Raw genomic sequence first — 17,986 nt, 5'->3', positions numbered from 1 at the left:
AAAGCTAGTACTGTATGGCAGAGGCCCATGTGAAATACATACACAAATACAGAACAAGTAGCCAATTTCAATGTTATAAATTACCTGTAATTCTGTACAGCTTGTGCTGGAGTCAGATTGGGGATTGTAGAGTGGTCCCAATCATATCAGTCGCTGAAGTCCACTGTCTGGAAGCTATTCCAACAGACATTGTGGTGGTATACTTACTGTATTTGTTTTTAAAGTCTTGCACCTCCACAATCACAGTATTATGCAAATCGATTGTTCCATCTTTCTACCAACAGACTACTCTGCTGGAAAGAATTGTGCTATTAAATGACTACAGCATAACAGTAAGTGGATGAAACATACAAGATATTTGGAATTTGTTGCTATTTATGTTAAGGAATCATCAAAAGAAAGTAAAACAATATACTTTGCTGCGGAGTAGACGAAGTGACAGTAGGACATACTTTGCAGTGAATGAGATTGAGTACAATCGCAATTTTCACTATTATCCATTGAAATAACTTTATTAAATAATCAGGCAAGCATTTTGTTACTTCTAGGAAGAAGTGGGAAAAAGAATTAAAGCAATTAATAAAAGTCAGGATATGGCCTTAATTTAAGACCCATCATTTAATGACCCATTCCCAATTCCCGTGAGAAGGCAGTGGAGATTCGTCTTCTTGAACTGCTGCAATTCCTCTGATGAAAGCACTCCCATTGTCCTGTCAGTGTAGGATTTCCAGGAGTGTGACTCAGTAAAGGAACAGCATTATATTTATAAGAGAAAATGGCGGGCAACTAGGAACGGAACCTGCAGTGATTGTATTCTCATATGCCTGCTCCCCCTTGGTAGAACTCTGTTGGAGTGATCTAGAGTAACTAGAGTGCATTTATAGATTGTATATTTGCAGTCACTATGTACAATTGGTAAAGGGAAATAATGCTTAGATTGGTGCCAATTAAAGGGGCTGCTATAGCCTGGGTGATGTCATGCTTCTTCAACACTCATACTCAAAAGAGCATTGGTATTGGTACCAAGTTATTATTGTCACATATATTAAGATACACTGAAAAGATTTGCTTTGCATGCTATCCAGGTAAATCATACTATACATGAATACATCAGGTTGCGCAAAATCAAAAATAAACAGTGTAGAACACAGTGTACAGATGCAGAGAAAGTACTGATAAAGTGCAAGAGCTGCAACGAGGTAGATTGGAAGATTGGGAATTCATCCTTAGCATACAAGAGTTCAAGAGTCTGAAAAAGCAGGGAAGAAGCTGTTCTTGAATCTGGTGGTAAACACTTTCAAGCTTTTGTATCTTCTGCCCGATGGGAGAGGGGAGAAGAGAAAATGACGGGTTTAAATGGTCACATTAGCTGCCTTCCAGAGGCAGCACAAAGTATAGTTGGAGTCTATGGGAGGTGGGGTGGTGGAATACAGAGGGGAAAACAGAGGCTTGTTTATGTGATGAACAGGGCTGCAGATTCACAACAGTCTATAATTCTTTGAAGTCTTGAGCACAGCCATTGCATATCAAGCTGTGATGCATCCAATTACAATGCTTTCTACGATGCTTCTAGTGAAATTGGCAAGAATAATTGGAGGCCTGCCGAGTATCCTTGGCCTTCTGAGGAAAGAGGGGCATTGGTGTGCTTTCTTGTCCAAAGTATCAATGTACTTGAATTGTTGGTGATATTTACAGCTCGGAAATTGACGCTCTCAATCATCTCCACTTTAGCACCATCGATCCACTCCAGGGAGTTTACTCCACCCCCTTTCCTGAAGTCGATGACCAGCTCTTTCATTTTGCTGACGTTGAGGGAGTGATTGCTGTATTGACACCAAGTTACTAAGCTCTCTCTCTCTCTCTCTCTCTCTCCTTGCTGTGCTCTGTCTGGTCATTTTCTGGGATCAGGCACACTATAGTGGTGTCATTTGCAAAGTTGAGTTTGAGGAGTATTAGGCTACACAGCCATGAGTGTATACAAAGGGGCTGAGAACACAGCTTGATGGGGCAGGGGTGTTGAAAATTATCGTAGAGGATGTTTTGTTATCTGTCCTTGTTAATTGTAGTCTATCGGTCAAGAATTCAAGGATCCAGTTGCCAAAATGGGTGCTGAGTCTGAGGTCCAAGCGTTTGGTTGGAATTATGGTGTTAAAGGCAGATCAAGAGTAGAGAGTATTACATCTCACCCCAATTTGTGCCTCGAAGATTGTGAAAATAATTTGCTTGCTACCAGATACAAGTCGCCTCCTGCTCGTGTAGTTGGAAGATTTTAGTTCTGATCCAGCGGAGTTTCTGGTCAATAGCAACTTCAGGATATCAAATGCAAGAGCTCAATAATGCAACTGCTTATCAAGCCGAGATGGTTAGAGCCTCTCCTGTTGGAAATGGTCATTGCCTGGTATTTGTGTGGCATGAAGATAATTTGCCCGAATATTGTCTAGGTCTTGTTACGATTATGAAGCAGAGCAGTCTTTTCATTCCAGAGCATGACATTCACCAAACATGTCAAAACGCGTGCATGATGCACACACAGTACCCATCTCTAATGGAAGGCAAATATACCTCCATCATCAGATTTCTCTGCTGGTGGGAAATAAAGTAGTTGAAATGGCATTGGTGCTTTGAAGGGACATTCCCCAGATATTTGCTGCTTCCGTTTGCTGTTTACGTGTTCTTTAATTTTTTTGTCTAAAAGCTTCTTGCACTAGCGCAGTTTTCCTCTACGAATAAATCCATCTCAGAAACCATCAGCATGCTGTAACTTTTTGTGCAAATGCTGGATGGGGACAGGTGCATGCAATTATCACCTGGTAAATGACATTGCTGCAAATTTTAAACCATGCTGCACTCATTTCTACAACATACTGTGCAACCTTAACAGGCAAAGAAAATGTGCTGAAGGCTTTCTACACGAGGAACAAAATTCAGCTTGTTCCTGCATTCAGAGATTAATCAAATGGCTAAAACAGAGTTTCATCACTGTCCCCGGGACTAAGCAGTGATATCCCACAGAAATACAACCTTTTCCAATTACAGCAATATTTAGGAGAAACAAAACTCATGTTACCAAGTGTCTTTTGCAGCAGTTATTTTTTACCTCTTCAGTTATTCCTTCAAAGCAAGTTCAAACTATTTGCATCCGAAATGGGAAACAGAACATCACTTCAGGAATGGGAGCCACTCAATAGTCCTGGTGAAATTTTAACAGCAGGCCAAATAAGTTCTAACACCAAAGAAAACAGGATGATCCTTAACATTATCCTTGAATACGAATAGCAAGAAACAAACTGCATTGTGCAAAGAACAGTTAAATACCGCCGACAATCCCCAGACATTTGAAGCGCTTTCCAATCACAGTCCAAGGGATTTTCGCACAGTTTGCTGGGCAATTTTGCAGAACTGCACCCGGTCATCTCGCCACATCTTCGAGGCATCCACATTGGCCCCACTTTCATCGTTAGGCTCTATGGAAAGAATGTCAAAAGGAATGTGAATAGTGAATACAATTATAGTAAAACTACACAGTATAAAAAAATTTATAACAATTATAATATAATTAAAAAATAAAATAATAGCTGGATTCACACCCGTCTCATCATCTCTGGCATTTGTTCAATAATCTGCCCATCAAATAACCTGTGTTCACCTACAGTGCCCTCCACAATGTTTGGGACAAAGACCGATCATTTCTTTATTTGTGTCTGTACTCTACAATTTGAGATTTGTAATTAAAAAAATGACGTGGTTAAAGTGCACATTGTCAGATTTTAATAAAGGCCATTTTTCTACATTTTGGTTTCACCATGTAGAAATTACAGCAGTGTGTATACATAGTTCCGTTATTTCAGGGCACCATAATGTTTGGGACACAGCAATGTCATGTAAATTAAAGTATTCATGTTTAGTATTTTGTTGCATATTTTTTGCATGCAATGACTGAAGTCTGTGATTCATGGACATCACCAGTTGCTGGGAGTCTTCTCTGGTGATGCTCTGCCAAGCCTGTGTTGCAACCATCTTTAGCTTATGCTTGTTTTGGGGGCTAATCCCCTTCAGTTTTCTCTTCAGCATATAAAAGGCATGCTCAATTGGGTTCAGATTCGGTGACTGACTTGGCCACTCTTATTGACCATTTTTTTAGCTTTGAAAAACACCTTTGTTGCTTCAGCAGTATGTTTGGGATCATTGTCTTGCTGTAGAATGAACTGCTGGCCAATAAGTTTTGAGGCATTTGTTTGAACTTGAGCAGATAGGATGTGTTTATACATTTCAGAATTCATTATGCTACAACCTTTTATCCGAAAGCCTTGGGACCAGACACTCTTCGTAATTCGTAATTTGTCGGCCTTCGGAATGGAAATTTTTTAGCGTAGATTTTAATGGCTGGCTCAGTGGTAGAGTGCTCGGCTCATATCCGCAAGGTCGCGAGTTTGCGCCTTGATCTCGGCAGTTCCTCGGTCGCGAGTTTGAGTCTTCAATGTAGTTTTTTCTTGCAGAATAAATGTTTGTATGAAATGCAGTGTGTTGAATGAATTCCTGAATTTGTAAATGCGACCGCAGCATTGAATCACCTCTCGCACTCATGTCACCCTAGCGGGGCTACATGCCCTTAGGCGGCCTAAGGCGACATTTTCACACTCTTATATCCGTGTGCAGCAGAGGCGACGTGCGTTTGGCGTGCCATGTTTAGCGCCAAACGTGAGCTTTGGTGAGCTTTGGTGTGCAGACGACATCCTGGAAAAAATGTCCGGTTTCTTCCAGGTAGGCGATATACCCTCCCGGGCAATATACCCTCCACTTCTCTTTTATGAAGGGGATTAAGTTCCCCTTTCCTCCAGGACCGATCGGAGGTTCCGCTGTCACCTCTGCGGGCCACCCTCGGTGAACGCTCACTCAACTTTGTCTTGGGATTCCTACTCTCCCGTGCAATGTACCCTCACCTTCTCTTTTATGAATGGGGATTTAGTTCCCCTTTCTTCGAGGACCGACCAGAGGTTCCACTATCACCTCTGCGGGCCGCCCTCGGTGAACGTCCTGTCTCCCTGTCCCTGGGATAGTAGGGGGCGATCAAACAGCACAATACCCCCCTCCCCCTCCAACTCCAGAGGAATCCTCTCCCCGATGGGCCGCTACGGCGACAAGTGGCAGTTCGCCCACAGCCCGAGCTGCGCGACCCCAAGAACAAGACGTACCTTGCACACCATCAGCTTCTGCCCATACGGGGAGCGTGTTCCTCTGGAGCTGGAGCGGGGCTGGGCTGGAGTTGCTGATCTGGGATCTCCGTGCTTGCAGTGGGCCTGGGGGTCGGTGTCCCGATGAGGGGGCGCAGCTCGGGCTGTGGGCGAACTGCCACTTGTCGCCGTAGCAGCTCATCGGGGAGCGGCTTCTGGTGGTCCTGACGTCTCCGGCCAGTTTGCAGTTTTCCTCTGGAGTTGGAACGGGGCTGGGCTGCTGCTGGCTGTGGGTCTCTGGGATCTCCGTGCTTGCAGTGGGCCTGGGGGTCGGTGTCCCGTTGGTCCTGACGTCTCCGGTGACTGGCACTGACCTGCTGGCATTGCCGACGTGAAGACAGTGCAAAGCCCCCGCGCCGGTGCAATGAGCGGGGAGCTGGAGAGGGGAGGGAAGGGGTCACACACATGGCCGGGAAGCAGAGGGGTGTAGGTGGGGTGAAACTGAAGGGAGCGACAATCTGCTGCTGCCTGCCCGCTGAGTTAAAAAGTTCCCACGCAAGACTCACACGATACACTGTGTATCGTACAGTGTATCGTGAGTCTACCGTGGGAACTTTTTAACTCAGCGGGCAGGCAGCAGCATATTGTCAATTATTAACCTCCCGCGCAATATACCCTCACCTTCTCTTTTATGAATGGGGATTTAGTTCCCCTTTCTTCGAGGACCGACCGGAGGTTCCGCTGTCACCTCTGCGGGTCGCCCTCGGTGAACGTTTTCAAGGACCTTTCTTCAAGGACCGAAAAAATGTCCGCTATTCGGAGGTTTTCGTTATTTGGTTCTTCGGATAAAAGGTTGTGCACCTGTACTACCATCAATAGTTGTATCATCAATGAAGATAAGTGAGCCAGTACCTTCAGCAGCCATACGTGCCCAGGCCATAACACCCCACCACTGTTTTTCACAGATGAGGTGGTATGCTTTGGATCTTGGGCAGTTCCTTTCTCTCCTCCATACTTTGCTCTTCACATCACTCTGATATGTTAATCTTCGTCTCATCTGTCCACAAGACCTTTTTCCAGAACTGTGGTTGTTCTTTTAAGTGCTTCTTGACAAACTGTAACCTGGTCATCCTATTTTTGCAGTTAATTTGGTCATTGACAAATCCACACCTGACTCCTGAAGAGTGTTTCTGATCTGTCGGACAGGTGTTTGGGGATTTTTCTTTATGTTAGAGAGAATTCTTCTGACATCAGCTGTGGAGTTGGCCTGCCAGTTCCTGTGCAATTAGTAAGCTCACCAGTGCTCTCTTTCTTCTTAATAATGTTCCAAACAGTTGATTTTGGTAAGCCTAAGGTTTGGCTGATGTCTCTAACAGTTTTATTCCTGTTTCTCAGTCTCATAATGACTTATTTGACTTTCATTGGCACAACTTTGGTTCTCATGTTGATAAATAGCAATAAAAGTTTCCAAAGCGGATGGAAAGACTGGAGGAAAGACTAGATGCTGAGAGCTCTCTTACACCTGCTTTAAAGAGGCAATTAAACACACCTGAGCAATTACAAACGCCTGTGAAGCCCAAACATTATGGTGCCCTGAAATGGGGACTATGTATAAACACTGCTGTAATTTCAACATGGTGAAACCAAAATGTATAAAAATACCCTTTAATAAAATCTGACAATGTGCACTTTAACCACATGTAATTTTGTCTATTACAAATCTCAAATTGTGGAGTACAGAGGCAAATAAATAAATGATGGGTCTTTGGCCCAAACATTATGGAGGGCACTGTATTATCAGCCATGCTTACTGAACTGAATACATTTATTGGCCAAGTATGTTCACATACAAGGAATTTACCTTGGTGCTCCGCCCACAGTGACAACATGACATAGTGACATAGTGACACATGTATGTCATGAATGACACATAAAACATTAAACATGAATAATAAAATATTATCGATTAAACGCGAATTAAATAAAATACCAGAGCAAAAGGAGGCTACATGCGTTGTTCTGCCCCTCCTCTCTCAGCTTTCTTTCCTGCCCTGCTACAATGTCTGAAGAAGGGTTCAGACCAGAAACATCCCGTATCCATGTTCTCCAAAGATGCTGCCTGACCTGCCGAGCAACTTCAGCACCTTGTGTCTTTCTATAGACACACAGGCTGACGCTGTAAGCGGCGAGACTGGGGTGGTGCGGGCAGCGAGTGCTGTAAGCAGAGGTGGCGCGGGCAGCCGGTGCTATAAGCAGCAGGGGGGGGGGGGGGGGGGGTGCAAGCAGCCGGCACTCTAAGCAAATAGTCCCAAGGCACTTCATAGGTGCACCACCAACCCAATAAGGACCTTTTTTAGTGATAGACAGATATTTTGGGTTTTTAGACCATCTTTAAAGTTTAAGATATACATAGTGGAAACAGGTCCTTCGGCCCACTGAAACCAGGCCGACCACCGATCATCCATACATTAGTTCCATCCGACACACTGGGGGTAATTTACAGAAGCCAATTAACCTACAAACCTGCATGATTTGGAACGTGGGAGGAAACCCAGAGAAAACCCACACAGTCACAGGGAAGACGTACAAACTCCATATTGACAGCACCAGAAGACAGGATCAAAGACGGGTCTCTGGCGCTGTAAGGCAGCAACTCTACTGCTGCACCACCATAGAAAAGTAGAAAAAGGGTACAGAACTAAAGTGTTTATGGAAGGCAATCGAGAGTTTAAGACCTAAGCGACTGAGGGCACAGATGTCAACATATGATACATGAATGAATAAGTTTATGAATAAGTTTATTGGCCAAGTATTCACATACAAGGAATTTGCCTTGGTGCTCTGCCCGCAAGTGACAACATGACATACAGTGACAGTTAGGAATGACATATAAAACATTAATAATAAAACATTATGGATTAAACATGTGAATTAAATAAAATACCAGAGCAAATGGAGGTTATTTTTGGTTATTGAGTAGAGCTACTCGTGGAAAAAAAAGCTATTTTTATGTCTGGCTGTGGCAGCTTTGACAGTCCGGTGTCGCCTTCCAGAGGAAAGTGATTCAAAGAGTTTGTGGCCAGGGTGAGAGGGGTCAGAGATGATCTTACCCACTTGCTTCCTGGCCCTTGCAGCGTACAGATCGTCAATGGAGGGAAGCCAATAACCTTCTCTGCTGATCGGACGATTCGCTGCAGCCTTCGAGTGTCGTGCTTGGTGGCTGAGCCAACCCAGACCAAGATTAAGAAGGTGAGGACAGACTCTACAATGGCTGTATAGAATTGGACCATCATTACTGTGGCAGATGTATCAACATATGATATATTCAGGATTGATCAACAGGTAGAATTGGGAGTGCCAATATTTTTGACGGTTTGGGCTAGAATGCAGGATAAGGAGTGATAAAAGCCGCCACAGCAAGACATAAAAACAGCTTTTTTTCTCACGAGCAATAGCTCTACTAAATAATAATAGCCTCCTTTTTCTCTGGTATTTAATTTCATTCATATGTTTAAACTATAATGTTTTATTTTTAATGTTTTATGTTTTATTCTTAATTGTTTAATGTATGTCGTGTTGTTACTTGCGAGCGGAGCACCAAGGCAAATTCCTTGTATGTGTACATACTTGGCCAATAAACATATTCATTCATTCAGTCAAATAGTAGCACCTTGATGCAGATTTTCATCTAAAAGGCAACACATCTAGAAATGCACAACTTGGTTTATATTGCCATTATGTTCTCTTATGAGGGTCAGGTTTTTGGCAGGGTAATTGAATCCATAACCATCAGTTGAGAGTGCTACCAAGAGAGTCATAGTGGCGTGCGATATGCAGCCCGAAAGATTGGGTTGGCTAAAGAAAAGTAATAGGATGGAACGTGATATTCTTTATCTTTTTGAGATCTTTGTAAATGTTGTTATAATCTTTGTTATTGAATCAGATGCCACCACCGTCTTAGACAATGCAATGTGGATAATCATACCTCATCATAAATATACTGTATATCGTGTTGTTACTTGCAAGCAAAGCACCAAAGCAAATTCCTTGTATGTATACATACTTGGCTAATAAAATGTATTCAATTCAATTGAAGGACATGGAGAAGTTTTGAAAACAAAAATAGATGAGAATTTAAAAATCAGTACATCACTTGATAGGAGTCAATGTATGTTAGGAAACACAAACGGTGAACAATGATTGGTCAAGATAGCAGATGGATAATAGACGAAGAGTCCAATCAAGAAAGAGTCGTTGTCGTCAAAGGTAACAAAGGATGAAAGTTTCAGCAACATACAAACCAAGGCAGGCTGAAAGTTAGCCAACGTTAGAGGTGGATAAGGTGGTCCAACGTTCATCTCAGAATCACATAGGACCAAGGATGTGAAATATCCTGTTCATTTCCCAATAGTTGCCAGGAAAAGGCATAGAGGTAGAAGCATTTCAGGTGAACACTTAGAAGTATAACATATTCAAGCATTTAGGAAAGGGAAGATGGTGATAGCTGGTAGTTTATAACGATAAAAGGAAAGCAAGGGACTGCAAAATTATAATAATGGGCATGAAAGAGAGAAGATGGAATCCAAAACAAGAGAAAAAAGTTTAAAAATGACAAATGGTGGCAAACATCTGGCAACAATACCAGCTGCCCACTCATATCCTGGTCAACAGCATAACCCACTTATGTTTTACCTGCCAGCATGCTGACAACAGAGAGGAGAATCTTCTCAACACTCTGAACAGGACTCCACCGCTCTGCACTGCTCTCATATCCCATGGGGTCATCACCTGGTGCATGTAGAATTGAGATGCAAACTCTCCCATCTGGGTAAACTGTAGCAATAAATCAATGATCAAATATAAAAGGCAACCTCTTCACAAAATGCACAGCATACATGAATGTTCACATTTAAATCGTCACAACCGTGAAAGGAAAAAGTTCAGCAAATTCTTCCAGCTAATAAGCAGAAGCCATCAGGACCACATACCAATTGCTTACCATTTGGGTGAAACATTTCTCCTGTGAAACGCATTTTTGGTGGACTCAGTGGGTAATCATGTGGGAAACTTAGTATAGCTGGAAACACACCACCTTCAAAACACGTTTCCTCCGGGCCCCTATTGAACAAATAAGTCAGATTTATGGTATTTGAATCATTCACAGTGAACATATCCATATTTAAAGCTGCTGATATTCAACTACAATGATAATATTTAAATAGAATAAAATCATGTTCAATCCCCTTGCAGTTCATGAAGGGAATAAAAGAATAACCCCATCTGTCAGGGGCTTATTCGATTTAACAACCATTACAAGCTCCCATTTCTGTTTTAAGCGAACATGGTCCACTTTCTTCTTAATTTGTAATTGCCATTCATGTATTGCACTAATGATCTCTATGGCCTCCAAACCTCTTCCAACTTCCAACCATGAAACTTTATTGGCACATGTACAGTAAAATTAATTTTGGGAGAGAGGGAGGAGAGGCGAACAAGTAATCTAATAGAGGTGCATAAGATTATAAGGAGAATAGATAGTTTATATGCACATAGTCTTTTATGCCACATATGGAATCAAGAACCAGAGGATCTAGGTTTAAGATGAGAGGGGAAAGATTTAATGTGAACCTGAGGGGAAACATTTTCACACAGGGTTGTAGGTATATGGAATGAACTATTGGAGGAGGTAGTTGAGGCAGAAACAACATTTAATTGAATTGAATTGAATTGAATTGAATACCTTTATTGTCATTCAGACCTTACGGTCTGAACGAAATTTCGTGCCTGCAGTCATACATACAATAAAAAACAACAATAAACACAAATTAACATCCACCACAGTGTATCCTCCAAGCACCTCCTCACTGTGGTGGAGGCAATAATCTTAGGGTTACTGTCTCTTCCCTCCTCTTCTCCCTCTGCGCTGAGGCGATACCCCACCGGGCGATGGTAAATCAGTCCTGCGGCTCACCGAACCCCGCGAACGGGCCGGTTCAAACACTTGGACAGGTACATGTAAAGGAAGGTTTGAGGGGGATATGGGTCAAATGCAGGCAGATGGAACAAGAGTAGTTGGGGCATCTTGGTCGTCATGGGCAAGCTGGGCAGAAGGGCTAATTCCATGCTCGATGATTCTAAGTTCCCTCATACTTTCAATGAACTTCAATTGTAATTTGTTTTAATTATCACACATTCTATGCCACTACTTCCTTAATAATGGCTTCCAGCGATTTTCCAAATGAAAGATCAGGCTAGATTCTTGGTCTATAATTTATTGACTTTAGTCTCCCACTTTCTTGAAGAGGGACGATTTATTTTACAGCAACACTCTAATAGGACCTATTTTAGCAATTTACAGATATTTCGCGTTTACGATTTTCCAAGCTGCTGGGTCTTTCGCAAAATACAATGAATCTACAATTTCTAAAGCTATTTATTTTAAGACCTTTGGAGGCAAAATAACCGGAGAAAGACTGACAAGACCATCATCTTCAGATTTGTGATTGCTTTAAAGATCCTCGCCCATTTCTGCTGCTGAATTTCTTATTAATGGAATTTGATTGTGTTTACAAACATGGTGACAGATACAAAAAGTTCAAAGTTTCTGCCATTTCCCCACTTCTGAAGTCAAAGATTGCAATCAGTAAGAAAAGGTGATAAAACGTCCTCCACAATAATTAGCTTGTATCATCCTCCATGATGTTATCTTGTATTAGACTTGATGTTAGCTTGTATTAGATTTTAATGCAACAATGTCCAATCATTTGAGGGCAGCAGCAGAGATTTTAATTACCACCAGGATGTTTATTAATAATGCCTCTATAACACATAATTTGGACATTCCTTCCCAGGACAATTGATCAGTTAAAAAAACAAAAAATTGCCATCTGATTTAGTGGAGCATGCAAATACTTCCGAGCCAACTCATATGTACAGACAAATGCAGCTGAACAGGGCACTTATCCTCTCAATCCTGCTCCAATATTTATTTAGAATGTGATGATTAAAAAAAAATCAATGGATTTGCATTTCCCTCGATTTGGTGGCATTTCATTTCAACTGAAACATGCCAATAGAATATGCATGGAATAGAGGGATATGGATTATGTGCAGGCAGAAAAGAATTGGCCTTGGCATCCAGTTTGGCACAGACATAGAAATTAGGTGCAGGAGTAGGCCATTCGGCCCTTCAAGCCTGCACCGCCATTCAATATGACCATGGCTGATCATCCAACTCAGTATCCCGTACCTGCCTTCTCTCCATACCCTCTGATCCCTTTAGCCACAAGGGCCACATCTAACTCCCTCTTAAATATAGCCAATGAACTGGCCTCAACTACCCTCTGTGGCAGAGAGTTCCAGAGATTTACCACTCTCTGTGTGAAAAAAGTTTTTCTCATCTCGGTTTTAAAGGATTTCCCCCTTATCCTTAAGCTGTGACCCCTTGTCCTGGACTTCCCCAACATCGGGAACAATCTTCCTGCATCTAGCCTGTCCAATCCCTTAAGAATTTTGTAAGTTTCTATAAGATCCCCTCTCAATCTCCTAAATTCTAGAGAGTATAAACCAAGTCTATCCAGTCTTTCTTCATAAGACAGTCCTGACATCCCAGTAATCAGTCTGGTGAACCTTCTCTGCACTCCCTCTATGGCAATAATGTCCTTCCTCAGATTTGGAGACCAAAACTGTACGCAATACTCCAGGTGTGGTCTCACCAAGACCCTGTACAACTGCAGTAGAACCCCCCTGCTCCTATACTCAAATCCTTTTGCTATGAAAGCTAACATACCATTCGCTTTCTTCACTGCCTGCTGCACCTGCATGCCTACTTTCAATGACTGGTGTACCATGACACCCAGGTCTCGCTGCATCTCCCCTTTTCCTAATCGGCCACCATTTCGATAATAGTCTGCTTTCCTGTTTTTGCCACCAAAATGGATAACCTCACATTTATCCACATTATACTGCATCTGCCAAACATTTGCCCACTCACCCAGCCTATCCAAGTCACCTTGCAGTCTCCTAGCATCCTCCTCACAGCTAACACTGCCCCCCAGCTTAGTATCATCCGCAAACTTGGAGATATTGCCTTCAATTCCCTCATCCAGATCATTAATATATATTGTAAATAGCTGGGGTCCCAGCACTGAGCCTTGCGGTACCCCACTAGTCACTGCCCGCCATTGTGAAAATGTTTAAGTTTGTATATTAATCTCTTATGTGGGACCTTGTCGAAAGCCTTCTACATCAAGGGCCTTGTGCTGTACCATTCCACCAAAGAACACTCAATCAACTTCACTTCCAGAATTACATCCACTACATGGATAGGACATGTTGGAGGGATATGGACTAAGCACAGGCAAGTGGAACTAATGTAGCTGGGACATTGCTGGCCGGTGTGGGCAAGTTGGGTCGAAGGGCCTGTTTCCACACTGTATCACTCTATGACTAATTGTTCTATGAACCTCAGAAACAACTCGGATCTTGGGAAAAGTTCACATTTTCCATTACTTTGTGTGAAGATGTTTCCAGCCACACCAAATCAAGCCACTCTATTCTATGGTTACATCCCCTTGTTCTGGACTCACCCACAAGACAAGTTTCCGTCTACCCTGCTCATGCAAAACATCCCAATTAGGCCATCCAGGCAAAGTGCTAATTTAACTGTCAGATTTTATAATAATTCTGGTCAAACTGCACTGAATTTCCGACAAGGCTGATACATCTTTCCTCAGTTACAGTACCCAATATTGAATATAGCATTCTAAATGGGTCTAAGCAGAGTTCATCTCTTACCAGAATGCTTTTCCACTCACACAGAAACAAATGCTTCAAGCATCTCAAGTTACTACCAAGGTAAATTAAGCTTGCCTTAAAAAGTGAACCTTGAATTTAAAAAGCGTAACCAGTGCCTTTGAACCCATTTTGTGCTTAGAACCAAACACACTACTTCATTAACTGCATTTCTTTCCAACTTGTCCCTTCAGAAACCCCTTTACTCCAAGACAACAGAAAACATATTCAAAAGCTTTAATTTTAAAGCTTTAGAATTGAAAGCAGTTCTCTTCAGTTCAAATTACGATAATTATTCTTTTGTGCAATGGACAATAGACAATAGGTGGAGTAGGCCATTCGGCCTACTATTCAATGTGATTATGGCTGATCATCCACAATCAGTAATCCGCTATCCTTAAGAGCTCTGTCTAACTCTCTCTTGAAAGCATCCAGAGAACCGACCAGAAACTCTGGGCAATATACTTTTAAACATACCAAGGACTTTAAGCTACTCAAAGATTTACTAGAAAAAACAATTCTAACATGATGTTTGGCCACCATTATTTGTGTTATCCATCTCACCAGCCTCTTCTGCTGGACTAGTGAAGGAGCATAGTGACCTAAATGGTGGCATCTGTTATGCAAATAGTCACAGACTTAGTGAATACGCACAACTGTATGTTCAGTTTTTTTTATTAATGGGTTTGCTGAATACCAGCTTACCTTGGAACGATCCACTGAAACCATGAAGATTCAGCCCAATTCTTTATCTTTATTCATTTTCCTGTTCACTTCTACACCTCCTCTTCCTGTGCATATGGCTGCCCACCACCACTATTTTATGCAACACTCAATATTGCTCAGCTAATATCTAGGCTCCACATTGTGGCAGACAGTGCAACAAATCCAATGCAAAAGAGTTGCACTGAAAAGCCAAGGCTGATGGATTTATTTAGATACTGCACTTTAAGACTGAGGCAAAAGTGAGCAATGGCTGCCTCGCCAACAGTCTGTCTGTCCTTTCCTTTTTTATGTTTTAATAGTATTCGTTAAATGTATGTTTTTAGTGTTCTTTAGCTTGTTTTATGTGGGGGTGGGGGGGCTGGGGGAAACATTTTCTAATCTCTTACCTCGACGGAGATGCGATTTTTTCCCATATCGTATCTTCGTCCGCACTGCGGCCTAACATCGAGGAGTTGGCGGCCTTTGCTGGTGACCGATTTTGAGAGCTCCACCGCGGGATCTCAAATCCACCATAACCCCTCCCATTTATGTTTGTATTAACAGAATTGGGAGTTATCAATTCAGCCAGTGATAAACATGAGCTAGATAGCTGGGGAATTCCACAGGTTCAATTCACCAAGTGCATAAAACAGCAGCATTGTATCTCTTTCTCCTTTTTACGAATACAAAATAGTAGGCCACTCGGCCCCTCAAGTTGGTCTCAATAAACGTATGGCTGATTTACAGCAGCCGCAGCTCGTCTTCTCTGCTAGTTCCTCATGACTATCAATCCCTTGATCTTTCCAACGTTTAACCGTTTCCACCTTAAATCTGTCCCAATGATCCATCATGCTCGGGTGCATGGAGTTCCAGAAATTCACTACCTCAGAAGAAATTTCTTTGCTGCTCAATTTTAAATTACTAGCCTCTAACTTTATAGTCATGTCTCCTTATTCGTGACTCTCCCACTAGAGAAACTCTATCCTGCCAGGCCCCCTTAGGATCAGGTATGTTTAGATAAGATCACCCCACATTCTGTGAAACTCAAGGAAGTCAGTTCCAATTTGTCCAGCTTCTCTTTGGTATTGGTTTATTTTTGTCGCATATATTGAGATTCAGGGGAAAAACAAGTACAACACGTAGTGCAATGAGAAAAACACCAGAGTGCAGAATATAATGTTACAGTGTTCATGCACTAGAATATCACAATGCTTTTGAATTTCACTCACTTGCAGTCTCTCGCCACTGAAATAATCATCTACCTTTTGATTCCTCTTACTGATGTGCATGAATCTCACAGTTCCATACATGAAACTCCATTTGCCAAGTTTTCACACTATCACTTAATCTATACATTTTTCCAGAATCACAGTCCTTCCATGTCATCGACAAACTTGAAAATCTTACATTTTATTCCCTCCAGGTTATTTATGTAAATAGAAAATTATTGAGGGCCAAGAACTGACCCCTGGGGTACTTTACTAGTTACATCACTCAGCTTGATAGGGGCAATTTATTTCAAATGTTTTCTATGTGACAATCAACTTTCAATCCGTGCTATCTGTCTTCCTCCATTACCTTGGACTCTTAATTTATACACCAGCCTCTTATGTGGCGCTTTATCAAATGACTTATTCACTGGAGTTTAGAAGGATGAGGGGGATCTTATAGAAACATATAAAATTATAAAATGACTGGACAAGCTAGATGCAGGTAAAATGTTCCCAATGTTGGGCGAGTCCAGAACCAGGGGCCACAGTCTTAGAATAAAGGGGAGGTCATTTAAGACTGAGGTGAGAAAAAACGTTTTCACCCAGAGAGTTGTGAATTTATGGAATTCCCTGCCAGAGGGCAGTGGAGGCCAAATCACTGGATGGATTTAAGAGAGAATTAGATAGAGCTCTAGGGGCTAGTGGGGTCAAGGGATATGGGGAGAAGGCAGGCATGGGTTATTGATAGGGAACGATCAGCGATGATCACAATGAATGGCGGTGCTGGCTCGAAGGGCCGAATGGCCTCCTCCTGCACCTATTTTATATGTTTCTATGACTTTTGGAAATCTAATGCACCATAATTCCCCTCTATCAATTCTCCTGCCATGTCCTTAAAATAATTTAAACAAGTTTGACGAACACAATCTACCTTTCACCGAACCTATAGAGCTTTGACTCTAATAACTTACTCTCCATAGATGTTAAACAAACTGACCTATAATTCCCCACCTTCTATTTTCTTCTTTCTTTGAACAAAGGAGTCACATTGGCCATTTTCCACATTTTTGGTATTTCCCCAAGGAATGGGATGAGCTATAAAAATGGTATTAAATAAATCTGAACTACAGTAATTGAACAGGCAAACCTTAGTATAAAATAAACACGATGGCAGGGTCAATAGAATTTACTGGAGGAGGAAAAAAAGTGCTTAACATTTGTAATTACAAATCCAGTTTAGAGATCCAAATGCTGGTTCATCCCACATGCAATAAAACTGTCATAGTGCTCAAAGGGGTTATGTGACCATCAACTCTATTTAATGAAGAATGGAAATAAATTATTTGAGATTGCAATGCTTAGAACAAGTATAAGACATCATGAAAAAACATGAAACATCACTTATTAAGGTTCTCCAGAGATGCTGCCTGACCCACTGAGTTACTCCAGGATTTTGTGTTTTTCTTAAAACTTTAAGGGAATTGAGGGCAGCACAGTTACTGCCTCAGCTCCAGCAACATAGATTCAATCCTGACCTCTGGAACTAGGTTCATGGAGTTCACAAGTTTAATACTTTCCTCGCAACTGGATTGTGTTTTTCCAGGTGCACTTGTTTCCTCCCACATCCCAAAGACTTAGGGAATCTTGCAGGTGGGGAGAAATTGAGGGAATGTGGGAAGAATAAAATGGGATTACCTTCAATGGGTCAGCGTGGACTCAGTGGGCCAAATGTCCTTTCTTTGGGTTTTGTAACAAAGCTTTTCCTCCAGTTTGAGAAATGTCAACTCACTGGAAGATACCAATTGAAGGGAAGATGCAGAAGAACGATTTGTTGAAACTATATTATGATGAGGTATGATTATCCACATTGCACTGTCTAAAACGGTGGTGGCGTCTGATTCAATAACAATGATGATAACAACATTTACATGGATCTCAAAAATAAAAATAAAATCACCTTCCATCCTATTAGTTTTCTTTCAGGCTGCATATCACACGTCACTATGACTCTTTTGTTAGCACTCTCAACCGAGTCAGTAGGTTATGGATTCAATTACCCTGCCAAAAACTTGACCTTCATAAGAGAACAGAATGTCAATATGAAGC

General features: G+C 41.9%; 1 protein-coding gene across 2 annotated transcripts in view; it reads right to left on the bottom strand.

Moving 5' to 3' along the window:
- Nucleotides 1-357: 357 nt before the first annotated feature.
- ube2g2 (ubiquitin conjugating enzyme E2 G2) overlaps nt 358-17,986 on the bottom strand; it is a 51,966-nt gene continuing 34,337 nt past the window's right edge. For both annotated transcript variants that reach the window (XM_033024442.1, XM_033024443.1), the window contains 3 exons: nt 10,171-10,289; nt 9,864-10,004; nt 358-3,464 (listed from right to left, as the gene is read on the bottom strand). In XM_033024442.1, coding sequence (XP_032880333.1) covers nt 3,352-3,464; nt 9,864-10,004; nt 10,171-10,289 — 373 coding nt within the window. In that variant the 3' untranslated portion in view covers nt 358-3,351. The remainder of the gene's footprint in view (nt 3,465-9,863; nt 10,005-10,170; nt 10,290-17,986) is intronic.

This window comes from Amblyraja radiata, chromosome 7, assembly GCF_010909765.2.
Source record: "Amblyraja radiata isolate CabotCenter1 chromosome 7, sAmbRad1.1.pri, whole genome shotgun sequence".
Classification (NCBI taxonomy): domain Eukaryota; kingdom Metazoa; phylum Chordata; class Chondrichthyes; order Rajiformes; family Rajidae; genus Amblyraja; species Amblyraja radiata.
This window is presented reverse-complemented; position numbering and strand designations above follow the sequence as displayed.